Here is a 13,756-nt window from a genome sequence, read left to right on the forward strand (position 1 = left end):
TGTTGGTGTTAATTTGTCGAGCAATAACCTAAGTAAGATGAATATTCGTTTTGCAATTAAGGGTGAGCGCGAATTCGAAAAAAAAAATTAGTCATTTGCATCGCAGAATTATAATTCTGCGTGGCAAATGACTCTAGGAGCATCCTAGAGTCATTTGCCACGTAGAACTATAAATCTGCGATGCACTTAATTGAGTAATTTGCGTCGCAGATTTATAATTCTGCGTGGCAAATGACTCTAGGGTGCTCCTAGAGTCATTTGCCACGCAGAATTATAAATTTGCGATGCAAATGACTAAATTTTATGCTAAAATTTGTTATTTGCTTCGCATGTTCAGAATGGCGTGGAAAATGCGGGGATGCAAATAAGCCTTTTTCCACTAGTTATAACCTTCCAAAACATTAGGAAAGCAATTAAAATGCTAACATACCTCCATGGTACCCCTTAGGTACCTAAACAAACGATGAAGTGCATTCCAATGTTCACTACTAGGATTATGAGTATATCGACTTAATATACTTACCGTATACACAATGTTGGGACGTGTGCAATTCATCAAAAACATCACACTTCCTATTACCTTGGCATATTGCTCTTGAGACACGCTTGGACCCTTATTCTTTGTAAGCTTTACACTTGCATCACAAGGTGTCTTACATGGCTCCAAATCATAGCAATCGAACTTCTTCAAGATTTTCTCCACATAATGAGTTTGACTAATTGAGAACTCATCCTTGGACTTGGTCAACCGGATACCAAGGATCACATCGGCTTCACCTAAGTCCTTCATTTCAAACTTAGTAGACAGAAAATCTTTAGTGTCATTCACAACCTCAAGGTTAGTGCCCATAATAAGCATGTCATCAACATAGAGACAAATAATAACACAAGAGGAATCAAACACTTTAGAATACACACAAGAGTCCAAAGAATTAGTCACAAAGCCATCACTCCTAAGGGTACTATCAAACTTTTTATACCATTGCTTAGGAGCTTGTTTCAAACCATACAAAGACTTTTTAAGTCTACACACCTTATGCTCTTGACCTTTAACCACAAAACCTTCCTGTTGAGTCATGTAAATTTCCTCATCAAGATCACCATTAAGAAAGGCCGTTTTAACATCCATTTGATGGACCACTAAGTCATGAATTTCCGCTAAAGCAACCAAAGTCCTAATGGTGGCAATCTTAGTCACGGGTGAGTAGGTATCAAAAAAGTCAATTCCCTCTTTTTGGGTGAACCTCTAATAACAAGTCTAGCCTTAAACTTATCAATAGAGCCGTCGGGTTTCTTCTTCTTAGTAAAGATCCATTTATTACTTATGGGTTTAGACCCCTTAGGCAAATCACATAAGTCCCAAGTATGATTAGACATGATTGAATCTAATTCACTTTTAATGGCCTCTTTCCAAAAACTAACATCTATGGATTTCATAGCTTCACTATAAGTCTTTGGGTCTTCTTCTAAGAGAAAAAAAGAAACAACTATTTTACTCAAATAATCCACATCAAAGTCTTCTACAAGAAAAACGGTCAAGAAATCTAGTCCAAAGGTAGTCTCCACTCTAAGCCTCTTACTCTTCCTAGGTTGGACTTCTTCCACTATAGTGGGAGGAGGAGGAACACTAGGACTAGAAAAATAAACATCCAAAGTTACATCAACACTTGACTCATGCACATGAGAAGACAAAGAGGATTTCAACGGGAAAGTATGCTCAAAGAAAACTGCATCCCTAGATTAACAAATAGAATGATCACTCAAAAACATGAATCTATATGAGACACTATTATGAGCATAACCAATGAACACACAATCAAAAGTTTTAGACCCAATGGTGGTTTTCTTAAAATCTGGAAGCAACCTTGGCTGAGCACCCCCACACTTTCAAAATACTCATGTTAGGACTATAACCCTTCCAAAGCTCATAGGGTGTCTTATCCAACTTCTTATGGGGCACTCTATTGAGTACATAACAAGCGGATAAACCCCCCCCCCCCCACATGTTGGATAATCCGGAACTTAGAAGCATGGTATTCATAGTCTCTTTAAAAGATTTGTTTTTCCTTTCGGCAATACCATTTTGTTGTGGGGTGTAAGGAGAACTTAGCTCATGGAGAATTCCATTGGTTTCACAAAATTCTTTTAAAGACCTTTTTCCATATTCACCACCTCTATCGGTTCTAACTCTTTTAATTTTAAGGTCAAGTTGATTTTCAACCTCGAGTTTATACTTTAAAAATGCACTTTCGGCCTCATCCTTAGTTTTCAAAAGATAAACTTTAGTAAACCTTGAAAAATCATCAACAAAAGTTATGTAGTAATTTTTCCCACCTCTACTAGTAGTGCAGTTTTTAAAGTCCGCTAAATCCGAGTGAATCAACTCTAACAATTTAGTACTTCTCGTTGTCACTTGCTTAAATGGTTTCTTAGTATGTTTGGCCTCAACACAAGGACATTTAGAGGCTTTGTCAATTTTATCAAAAGAAATCAAGTTCATGTCTTTTAACTTTTTCATGTAAGAAACATTTAAATGTCCTAATCGATTGTGCCAAACATCCATAGACTCAACGATGTAAGAAAAAGAAGAAGTACTTTCATTATTGTTCAAAACATTCAACACAAACAAGCCTTCACTAAGGTAGCCTTTCCCAACAAAGTCTCCATTCTTAGAGATAATAATCTTGTCCTCCTCAAAGACAAGTTTTAGGCCGACTTTGTTGAGAAGGGCACCCGAAACAAGATTCCTCCTAAGGGAGGGAACATACAAGACATTATTCAAAAAAAGGTTTTTCCGGAAGTGAGTTTAAGGTGGACCTTCCCTTTCCCAAGAACTCTGACGGTGCTACTATATCCCATGTAAACATGGTCTCCATCGGTAGCATCCTCAAAGTCCGTCATGATAGCCTTGTTAGCACAAAAGTGTCTTGATGCTCCCGTATCCAAGATCCATTCCACCTTGTTCTCCACCAAGTTGGCTTCAACCACCACCGCGGCTATCACCTCATTATTTTCAACAAGGTTGGCTTGGGAGGTGTTAGGTTATGATACATATGACAAAACATAAATCATGCGGAAAAACCTTAATGCCAGGAAACATATTATTTACACATAATCATTCAGCATAATTTAGGAGCATACACTTTGTAGCGTGCCCTCCCTAGCTGCGCCCGAACCGAATAAGAACAAGTCTTTAGGACTCCAACTGTCGTCCCTCCGTAGATAGTCCACAGTACGTCCGGATCCGCCTCAAGTTAGACCAACTAGAATCGCCCTTAAGGTTACTAGGAATTTCGGCTATTGTGTTTGCAAGTGTATGACTGATTTTTCTTTCAAAAACTTACCCTTTGAATACTTCAATTGTTCGTATAAATTATGACCCTAGGCCTTTATTTTTTCATCCAATCACCCCACATCCATTTTTTGGTTTACTTTTCATTAAACAACAATTTAATTTAGGGATTTTTATTCGACGTTCTCTTTCGCTAAAAACGCCCGTACATGTTGCATGAAATGACAATTTTACCCTCCCTCTCCCTTTACCCTTACATTCCAATTCCATACAAGGGATTACAATGCTGATTTCCGTAATTGAGGAGTTTATGGAAATTGCGTGACATACTTCAGCATAATTGCTTGACATATTCCCATAATTGAGGAGTTTATTTCCTATTATAATGCTAAGTAATCGTTTGCAGTTTTGGAATATTTGACTAAATCTTTACATAATAATTTACACAATTACATATATTCTATCACCATTGTTACTGACCTTATTTATCCGGGCAAGTCTCGCCACCAACGTCGTCTCGTTGTTCTGTTATCCTCCCCACGACGGATAACCTCCAAAAAGGGGTACGTATTAGCACGACTCAGCAATGTGCTTTCTGTAACCAGTGTGATGAATCTCAGGACCACCTATTTCGAGAGTGCCAAGTTACGGAGAGGATTTGGAGGAGTAGTGCCTTGGGTATGGTGTCCAACAATGCCCCCAACATTTCCTTTCAACAGTGGCTAATGAATTTCTTGAATGTGTTTTTCAACCAGGATGGGGCAAATGAGACCCGTATTGTGCAGTTCATATCAATCTTGTGGTCTATATGGCTACATTGAAATGAAATATTTTTTCGAGGCATGAGTGTTAACGCGGAGGGAGTACTCCGAGTTGCACAGTCACATGTCCAACGATGGGGTATAGCAAATGAGGTGAAGAGTAATCGAGTTAAGCAGCAGCGTGCTCCGTCTCCTACAAACCTGAAAGACAAAATCTCTGTCTTTAAAAAAGGACGCTGTAATGGTGGAGAGTTCATTTCCATCCATGTGGATGCAGCGTGGAAAAAGAAGGGGAAGGGAAAGCAATGGGTTGCAGCTGTAGGATGGGAAGAAGAAACTCATCAGAGTCCAAGACTCAAAGGAGGCTGTAGAATCTTCGCCCAGGATGCGTAGCAAGATGAATGTTATGCTGTTTTATGGGGTCTGTTACAAGGTTCTCATATATAAAAAAAACATCATCATCAAGACTGATTGCAAGGGCATAGTTGAAGCACTCAACAAGCCGGAATTTGCTGCTACGAACATTGCAAGTATTATTCATGATATTATGCAAGTTCTTAGCTCCATAGATTTCTTTATTTGTATTAAGGTTAGCAGACAACAAGTAAGTAAAGCCCATAACTTGGCCAACTGTGCTAGGAAAGGGGGCTAATTCTGTTTTTCTTCTTCTGTAATAGCTGTAAAAAAAAAAAAGAAAAAAAAAGAAGAATAACGGTTAAAGGTACGACTGCTTTCTTCTCAAACATCAATTGTAAATGAAATTAAACTTATACGTACCTGTAGTTGTGGATGTCAACTACAAATACCCCCCTCCTTCTTGACCTACAAATCAGAAAATAAAATCGAATTATTTGCAGAAATTATCGAGAGTTGGGAAAATTGGAGAATACGATAGAGAGAAAGAGGAGAAGAGAGGTACAAGAGGAGATAGAAAGGAGATAATGGTGAACCGTGAGGGAGAGGAGAAGAAGACGTTGTTGAAGACTTGGGTAGTTTGTTGTTGTGATTTAATTTCTCCATGAAAGTGGAGGAGCAGTTTCCTTTGCTAGGTTATTGATATTACATGGGTTTTCATTTTCTTTTGATTTTTTTATTTATTAAAATACAATTTGGATATCGGGCGGTTTTGAGTGGAATTGGTGGGATTGCATGAGAGTATGGGTTGAAGTTTTAAAAGCCTCACAATAGCCAATGACATTCTTATTATTATTATATAGTATATATATAATGTGTCTTTTTTTCCGGAGAAGATTATAGGATGAAACATTAAGTACTTTTGAAACACTAACATTTTTTGTAATATTTTGGCTTGCTATTGTGCCTCCAAACTATCACTGACACCTACATTCTAAACGTATTTATGGTTTCGTATTGTCTATTACATGCAAATTTAACTTGAACATATCAATTTTTACATTTATTATACTTCTTGAATTTAACAAATATTATAACATTCAATCTTTTAAGAAATATTTTTTACAAATCATTTTGTTTATTTTGGGACACACACGGTCCAACAACTAGTATCTTTAGATCTACAGAGTATTTGTTGATTAAACTTCAATATTATTTTAATTTAATTTAGGTTAAGACGACTAAAACTATATCGTTTTGACCGGTGTGCACGCGGGTGTAAATCAATTTGCTGTTTTTGACCGGCGAGCAGCCCAAATCGTAGTACCGTATACCTTTTCTCCAATTCCATCTGTAGTTTCGGATTCGAGGATCAACTACTTCCAGAAATCGAATACCAGAATCTTTCTCTTAGGTAAATCACTCAATTTCTATCATCGTTGTCCTTTCAATTTCAGTTTTTCCCCCAACTCGATACGGCAGTGTTAACAATATGTTAGCAATAATTCAGTTTGTGTTCTTAATGCAGCCTTTATTTGAGGGAGCTAAACAATGTTTAAGAATACATTCCAGTCGGGGTTTCTGTCCATATTATACAGTCTTGGGTATGTAATGACTGTCGTTTTTCAATGTTTTTTAATCGAAATCGTATAGTGGTTCGTGTAGCCGACCCCGTCATTCGGATTGAGGTTTGGTATTATTGTTGTTGTTGTTGTTGTTGTTGTTGTTGTTAATATGAATTTATTTTTTCATATAGGAGCAAGCCTCTGCAGATATGGGATAAAGAAGGTAAAAAAAGAAAGTTAAAATGATTTTAATGTTGGGTTGAGTTGATGTGTAATTGTCTGTGACTTTTATTTTGAAAGTATCAATATACTTACAGGGTTACAGGGAATTGGCATGTTCAAACTGTTCTTTGAGGACCCTATATTTTGGTGTTTGATTGTTGGAAAATTACTTGATCATTGTATTCATTATCTGAAATGAATTAGATGCTTTTTTGTTTTATTGAACAATACCTGCAATGGCATTATAGATTTGTAGCAGTACCCACCGGGAGATCTCGAGCTTATGGTTTTGATGGGATGGGAAGATATGTGATCTGTGAAAGATATTGACTTTCTTGTTATTCTATGAAAATAGGGTGTTATTCATACTTTTTAGTCTAGTGTAGAGCTCAGATAGATGTCTGAAATTCATTTCTGGGGATTTCACGGTTATAAATGTACATAGAGACCCCATATTCATTAGATAATAAATTATGGAACTGGCAACGAGAAAGGCCTTTTTCGTTTGTCCTGGTTGGTGTTCTGCTTCTGCTTCTTATACAGTCATATTTGGTAGTCTTTAAGCTCTTGGATGGGTGCAGCTAGATGTGTTAAACAGATAATTCACTTATCTTTCCCTCTTTACTATACCCCCTTACGCTGTTATATGATTATGATGGTTAGAGAGGTGTCAAAAAAGGTCCCGTGGGGGTTTGAGTGATAGGGGTATCAATCAGCAAACGATACTCATTCTTGTACTCTATATGGCACATGATCATCAGGAAGTAATTTTTCTTGAATGAATGGCATACCTTGGCAGCTTATTAGGGTCTCATGATACTTGTGCTTATCCCAGAAATCCACCTCATATGTTCTCTCTTTCTTCTTGTCTACGGGGACTCTTAAGGTGAGGTTAGATGATATAGTCAAATAACAGTATCCTTTTCTGAGGACACCAGGTCAATCTCCTTTTGTTAATCAATTTCCCTCCTCTCTATTGCCTATATGTTCTAATGTGACTTCAATACTGCACATGAATGTCTCTCGGCCTTCCATCCTTGCCTTCTCTTAGGCTCCGTTTGGTTTGGTGTAAAACGTTTTCGGTGTAAAATGATTTTCCATGGAAAACATTTCCCGAGGGAAAACACAATTCTAAACTAGTTTTCCTTTGTTTGGTTCCTTAAAAGAAAATGGGAGAAGATGGTGAAGATTGAGGGGAAGAAGGGAGAGGGAGGTAAGGAGGAAAGGTGAAAAAAGTGGTTTCCCTCCATTTCAAGTGGAAAAGGTTTTTCCACCTTTTGTGTTCCCATTCTTCCTTGCTTTCCCCCAAGCACAACACAGGGACAACTGACTTTCCTCTCGTTCCAGTAGAAATAGTTTTACATTGTCTGTCCCTACCTCCCATTCCGCCATGTGCTAACCCCAAGTAATCAACAACGTTGAGGGAGTTATGGAAATTTTTTGCCATCTCTTACCATAACAAACAACGTAAAATGATTGAAAAGGAGAAAATCGTTTTCCATGAAATCGTTTTACACCCTACCAAACAGAGCCTTAGATTTCGCCTTCTCTCTTGTTGTAGGTCTAGTCTCCAATGTGCAAAGTTTCTTGTTTAGGTTCTTTTTTCCTTTTCACGGTCATACGTTATTGCTTAACTTTTCACATCTTTCCCTCTTTGCCTTCTTATTTAAAATTCCCCTCCAACAATAAATCTTTTCTTTCAGCCATTCTTTTGGGACAAGTGATAAAGATATAGTGTCATCCATACACAAAGGAGGGCTAAGTTCAAAGCTTTTGTTTGAAACATTGTCCTGATCAAACTCAAAACAATCTTCTTTAGAGGAGGTTGTTGCTTAATGCTTGTGAGGTTGACCAATAAGCATATATCTTGCAGTAGCCTTTAATGCAACATATTTTGCTGAAGTTTATAGGACTTGTGTAGGACCCAGTAGTAAGACCTCCTTATTAGTGGTGATGCATCAATGAGATTGACTCTAGGATAAATTGGAACGCTTTACAATTGCACATGAAATTTCTCTCTCCTCTTTGCTTCCTTATTCATCTATATGCATTTGCATTAGACTTTGCACCTGTCTGTAGCTGTCTCATCTGTTTCGGAGAGATGGGAGGGGTGTAGAGGTTTCCATGGAACCATCTAGCACACAGATGATGTGCACCTAATTTTCTACCATTCTGGCAGACAAATGAAGAGTAGAGACTTAAGAGAAAGTGAGAGGAAGACCGGATTTTGCTCATTTTTCACTCAACTTATTTTCTTGCTTTTTCGCATGGAATGGAAGCCAGAAGCGCAAAATTAGTGACTTGTCTTTCATTTTTCAGCAGTCTGTGCATGTGTAATTTGGTCCAGCCCATTATTGGCCAGGCCTGCCTGCCGAATAACATCTTAAGCTTTATTGTGAATTTGTGATACACAATTGCCACTATTAAAAGGCGTCAATGAGTTTGCAACTATCCCTTTGATTAAATGTGAAGTCATGCTATATTTGACTGGCTATGTCCAAGTGTAAGACAGTCAGACTCATCCGCATTGTAAAATTCTGCGTGTTTTGGTTCAACATGAGATATCAAGTGTTCATTCCCATGTAATAATGAGTATCGGGCATAACTGCATAGGCGCATAAGTACTTGAGCTGAATTGAAAAGTCTTAAATGGGAGCAAGAATCTTCAAAAAAATAACATGATAGCTTTGCACTCCTTGTAACTTCCGGTCGTGGTTGATTCATCGACTGAATTTGTTGCTCAACTGGAATGCCCTCATGAGCTACATAATTGTCATCACAAACCGCCTTCCACATCAGAGGCAGCATAACCTAGCCTCCTTAGCCCTTATAACATGAATGTGGTTTGTAGTGTTACAGGTTTGCCCTCATTTTATGTCAAACACGTTGCAGTCTTGGACACCTTTCTTTTCCTGATAGTTCACAACCTTACATAAATCATCACAAGTTAACTCTACCAAGACATTCCTCACAGAACAACGACCATGGGTGACTTTTTCATGCGGTTCTCCTAAGTGCTAACAATTTCCATGTTTGGTTTCACACACTGTTTTCTTAAAACACCTAATAACATGAGTCCATGACTCCATCTGGTCGTGTGTAAAGTTGATTGATGAACGTCACTGTGTAATTCATGTGTGAATATTGCGAGAGTTGGGTTTTGCATAATGTGTTCCCTAGGTCTGAAGGTAAATTCATGAGATTTTACTGTTCATTTCGTTTGTGTTCTTTTGAATTTTGACCATCTCATTTTAATAAAGCCTCGCTAGCCATGATATTTTGGCTTAGAGTAGTGTGTTGGACCTGTTGGTAGTTGCTTGTTTTTATGTGCTTGTATACCTCATGCCTCATATGTATCACTAAATGAGCCTCAAAAGTTGCTCAACGATTGATTCATTTCTTAAAATAATTCTCTAGATGGAAGGATGAGAGGGACAAAGTTAATTTATTAATTGAGTTGTAGAATAGAAGAAGGTAAGAAAATTTGTTGGTCACAAACTCACAACATTCTTGGCGAGGGAAACACCAATTTTATGCCCATATAAGTGTATATCCTTGATGTATTTATGCTATGTATAAAGTATCGTGAGAAGAGAAATCGACAAAGGTGGCAGCATGCCTGTGAAATGACTTGTTTAAAATCATGGGTGTTTGGGCTTCTTTGCCATCTATTCGTGGAGGAAGTACTTTTAACGATCAACATGCCTAAATATTCATTAGTTTTCATGGCCAGAGCTAAATAAAATATTTTAATGAAGAAGATATCCTTACAGCCTTTACATGATAGATTTATTTGTCTTCCTTTCCTTGGTGCAATTAGACAGGCGTTATTATACGGTTCAGAATGTTGGGCATTAAAGAAAGAGCATATTAAGAAAATGGGTGTACCAGAGATGTGTATGTTGAGAATCTTGAGATGGGGTGTCGGAACACCTTAAAAATATTGGAGTATAATCGTATTGGGGTTTCACAAGTCTGTTCTCAGATGATGTTAAGTGTGGAATTGAACATAGGTTATATTCTCCTCCTTGGATATTTCATGTTTCTTTCTTTTTATAAAAAATCCGTCTTGCCAAAAAATTAAGTTTTTTTTTATCCCTTTTCAGTTTCTCCCTATCTCATAGAAATATGACCTAGCCCAAAAGCAATGTTCTACCAGCCTCATGACCTCGTCAATGATATTGTTCTTTGAGTTTTGTTTCACTACGTAGGTATATCATAGTTCATTGTATGAACAGGGAAAAATGTAGATATAGTGTGTCCCTCTGAAACAATAAATGTAATGCAATTTCATGTTTTCATGTCTTCTTTAAGTTCCCTGTTTCTGTTATTTGATCAGGCCTTTGCTTAAAGTCCTTTTAAGCATCAGCTTTTTATATTGTATACTTTATGTTTTCCTCTGCTTGATTAACATGCAATTTTATGTTCATAGGTCCTAATTGGGCAGAGTATTTGTCTTCAAAGAAAGGAAGGAAGTTATAAAAATCATCAAAATAATTCATCTTGGGTACAATCAATAAAATTATCCAATTTTTACAGCTACATGATGCTATCTCTATCTTAATATAAATGTTGCACTGCTTTTTTTATGTTTAGGTGTCAAGATGGTTTTATGCTTTTGCATATGTTGTAATGTTATGTTCTTTATCTATTCAATTCTTCCCAACTAGTATTGTAGTTCTTTGCTTGAGTACAAGATTGAGATAGTGATGCCCTATTACTCTATGATGACGCCCTTCAACCGTAAATGGTTTCAGAAGAAAGTTTCTGATAGATTTAAAATGTGACTATTGTCAGTTTCCAATGGCCATATCAAGCGTCCAATGGATGAGGATATCCAGTCAAATGTTCTTGAGATTGTGGGATCAAACATACAGTCAACATACATTACATGCCCTGCAGATCCAGCTGCAACACTTGGTATAAAACTGCCATTCTTGGTTATCATTGTGAAGAATCTAAAGAAATATTTCACATTCGAGATTCAAATCCTGGATGATAAGAACGTGAGGCGTCGATTTCGTGCTTCAAATTATCAAGTCTGTAAGTCTACCAAATTGATGTATTGTCTTCAATTTATTTGTTGTTTTTGTTCAAATAAAGCGGTTTTTTTTTCTTGTAATTGCTCATCTTGCTGAAAATCAGTTGCTCCTCGTCTGTACCATTGGGGCCTTAAAGAAGGGCTAATATATTAATTGATTATGTTTTAATAATGCGCGCAGGCTGTGACTCGAGTGAAGCCATACATATGCACTATGCCTCTGAAGTTGGATGAAGGGTGGAATCAAATTCAGTTAAATCTTGCTGATTTTACCAAACGAGCATATGGAACCAACTATGTAGAGACACTGCGAGTCCAAGTCCATGCTAACTGTCGCCTGAGACGGATTTATTTCTCAGACCGCCTTTACTCAGAAGAAGAACTTCCTCCGGAGTTTAAGTTGTACCTCCCTATGCAGGCAAGTAGTTGAATTAACATTTAACAATCTGTGATTTCTACTTGTTTTTTACACCTAAATAATTACTGTGGGCCTTGAACTGAATATTCTCATAACTTGCAGAAATCATAAATCATGGGAGATGAGCTGTGTCACTAAACTTGGATGTTGGCAGAATCGCAAAAACTAATGTCTCATCCTCCCAAGCAAAAGCTTAATTCCCAAAGTCGCGTTTAATTCATGTTTAGATGGATAAACTTGCAAGGATTTACTCTGACAACTACACTTTGCTGTTACTATTTCTGATTCTATACTTCCTATCTTCTGACTTTGGATTACATTTCCACAAATAAATCCGCACGTAAATATTTAGAGCAACTCACTAGGAACTTGCTTATAATTTACAAAAGTTTCTAAGTTACGAGCTTAAACATAGGTTTGATTTTAATAAATTGGCCTGTCTAAGGACAAGCAAATAGCTTGAGCAAGCTACTTTGCTTGGAAAAAAGTTGTCTAGTAGGGATTTAAGTAGTAATTAAAATAAAATTAAACTAAATGATTAATTGTAAAAGTAGATTCATTTGAATATCAAGTTAGTTTGATAAATTAGCTTACCATTGGAATATAAATTAGCTAAAAAGTTAACTAACTTAAAATGTTATGCGGCATGACTCCATCGGAGTTGCTCTTAAAAGTTATATTCATCGGGTGGTACCGGTAATCAGTATCCCACCTTTTAAAATGTAAATAGTTTAAGCTTGTGATTGTTATAATTATAACTTATAAGGCTAAATAATCCGTTTATTTATCCCTCTGTCATGTTTTATCATTCTTATTTTTCTAATCAGGACATCATTTTATTGTTCATGTTTCTATTTTAGCCTTGTATTTTTTCATCCAATCACCCCACATCCATTTTTTGGTTTACTTTTCATTAAACAACAATTTAATTTAGGGATTTTTATTCGACGTTCTCTTTCGCTAAAAATGCCCGTACATGTTGCATGAAAGGACAATTTTACCCTCCCTCTCCCTTTACCCTTACATTCCAATTCCATACAAGGGATTACAATGCTGATTTCCGTAATTGAGGAGTTTATGGAAATTGCGTGACATACTTCAGCATAATTGCTTGACATATTCCCATAATTGAGGAGTTTATTTCCTATTATAATGCTAAGTAATCGTTTGCAATTTTGGAATATTTGACTAAATCTTTACATAATAATTTACACAATTACATATATTCTATCACCATTGTTACTGACCTTATTTATCCGGGCAAGTCTCGCCACCAACGTCGTCTCGTTGTTCTGTTATCCTTCCAAGTCGCCGCCGCCGCCTCATTGCTCTGTTCTCCTTCCAAGTTGCTGCCGCCTCGTTGCTTTGTTCTCCATCGACGCCTCGTTGCTCTGTTCTCCGTCGACGCCTCGTTCTCTGTTCTCCGTCGTTGCTTTATTCTGCTTCCATTATTTTTATTCTGTTCAAGCACCGCTGCTGCCCAAAGAAGACGGCCCAAACCATGGCCCAACCGCTCAGAAATAGTGGTTGCGACCATAGCCGACCCGCAGATCGATCTTGCGCGGCTGAGCCATGGTCGCCGCCGTTAATTATTAGCGGATGTACCACGGTATCGGCCGCCTTTTATGGGCGGCACTCTTATTTTTTTGAAAAAAAAATTGATTTAAATTAATGTTAACTGCCAATTTTACAATAAATAAACGGATTTTTCATGAAATGCCCCTGAGGTTTGCGTTAATGCACCAAATACCCCTAAACTTTTCAGAATGCACCAAATACCCTTGAGGTTTTAAAAAATAACACAAAGTACCCTTAATGAGCATTTTCCGTCAATTCATTTAAGTCTCCGTTAACGTTAAATTTTTTAAATTTTTCTGTTTTTCTTTCTCTTTTCTCTTTCATGTTCCTTTGTTCTTTCTCCTTCTCCTTCCCAAAATCTCAGGGAGTCTGCAAATCAAATTTTTTTTCCTTATTTTTTTTTTCTTTTTTTTTTCCTTTTCCTTTATTCTGCTTCCTTCCCCTTCTTTCCATGGATCCTTAAATTCGAACAAAAAATTAAAAAAAAATGGGTTTTCTCTCTCCTCCTCCATGGTTGCGAATTAA

At 37.1% G+C, this 13,756-nt stretch overlaps 1 protein-coding gene across 1 annotated transcript; it reads left to right on the top strand.

The window, feature by feature from the left end:
* The first annotated feature begins 5,651 nt into the window (after positions 1 to 5,651).
* On the top strand, positions 5,652 to 11,945 carry LOC110791579 (uncharacterized). The gene is made up of 6 exons (XM_021996328.2): positions 5,652 to 5,821; positions 5,936 to 6,011; positions 6,164 to 6,195; positions 10,992 to 11,233; positions 11,417 to 11,653; positions 11,756 to 11,945. The coding sequence occupies exons 2-6, from the start codon at positions 5,959 to 5,961 to the stop codon at positions 11,762 to 11,764; spliced, it is 573 nt and encodes a 190-aa protein (XP_021852020.1). The 5' UTR covers positions 5,652 to 5,821; positions 5,936 to 5,958; the 3' UTR covers positions 11,765 to 11,945.
* Positions 11,946 to 13,756: the final 1,811 nt, after the last annotated feature.

Source organism: Spinacia oleracea, chromosome 1, assembly GCF_020520425.1.
Source record: "Spinacia oleracea cultivar Varoflay chromosome 1, BTI_SOV_V1, whole genome shotgun sequence".
Lineage (NCBI taxonomy): Eukaryota > Viridiplantae > Streptophyta > Magnoliopsida > Caryophyllales > Amaranthaceae > Spinacia > Spinacia oleracea.

Excerpts from the sequence above, each read along its gene's own strand:
- LOC110791579 (XM_021996328.2), top strand. The coding sequence starts at position 5,959 with ATGTTTAAGAATACATTCCAGTCGGGGTTTCTGTCCATATTATACAGT. Across the intron at positions 6,012-6,163 it reads TCCATATTATACAGTCTTGG|GAGCAAGCCTCTGCAGATAT; the intron begins GTATGTAATGAC and ends TTTTTCATATAG. Across the intron at positions 6,196-10,991 it reads GCAGATATGGGATAAAGAAG|TTTCCAATGGCCATATCAAG; the intron begins GTAAAAAAAGAA and ends GACTATTGTCAG.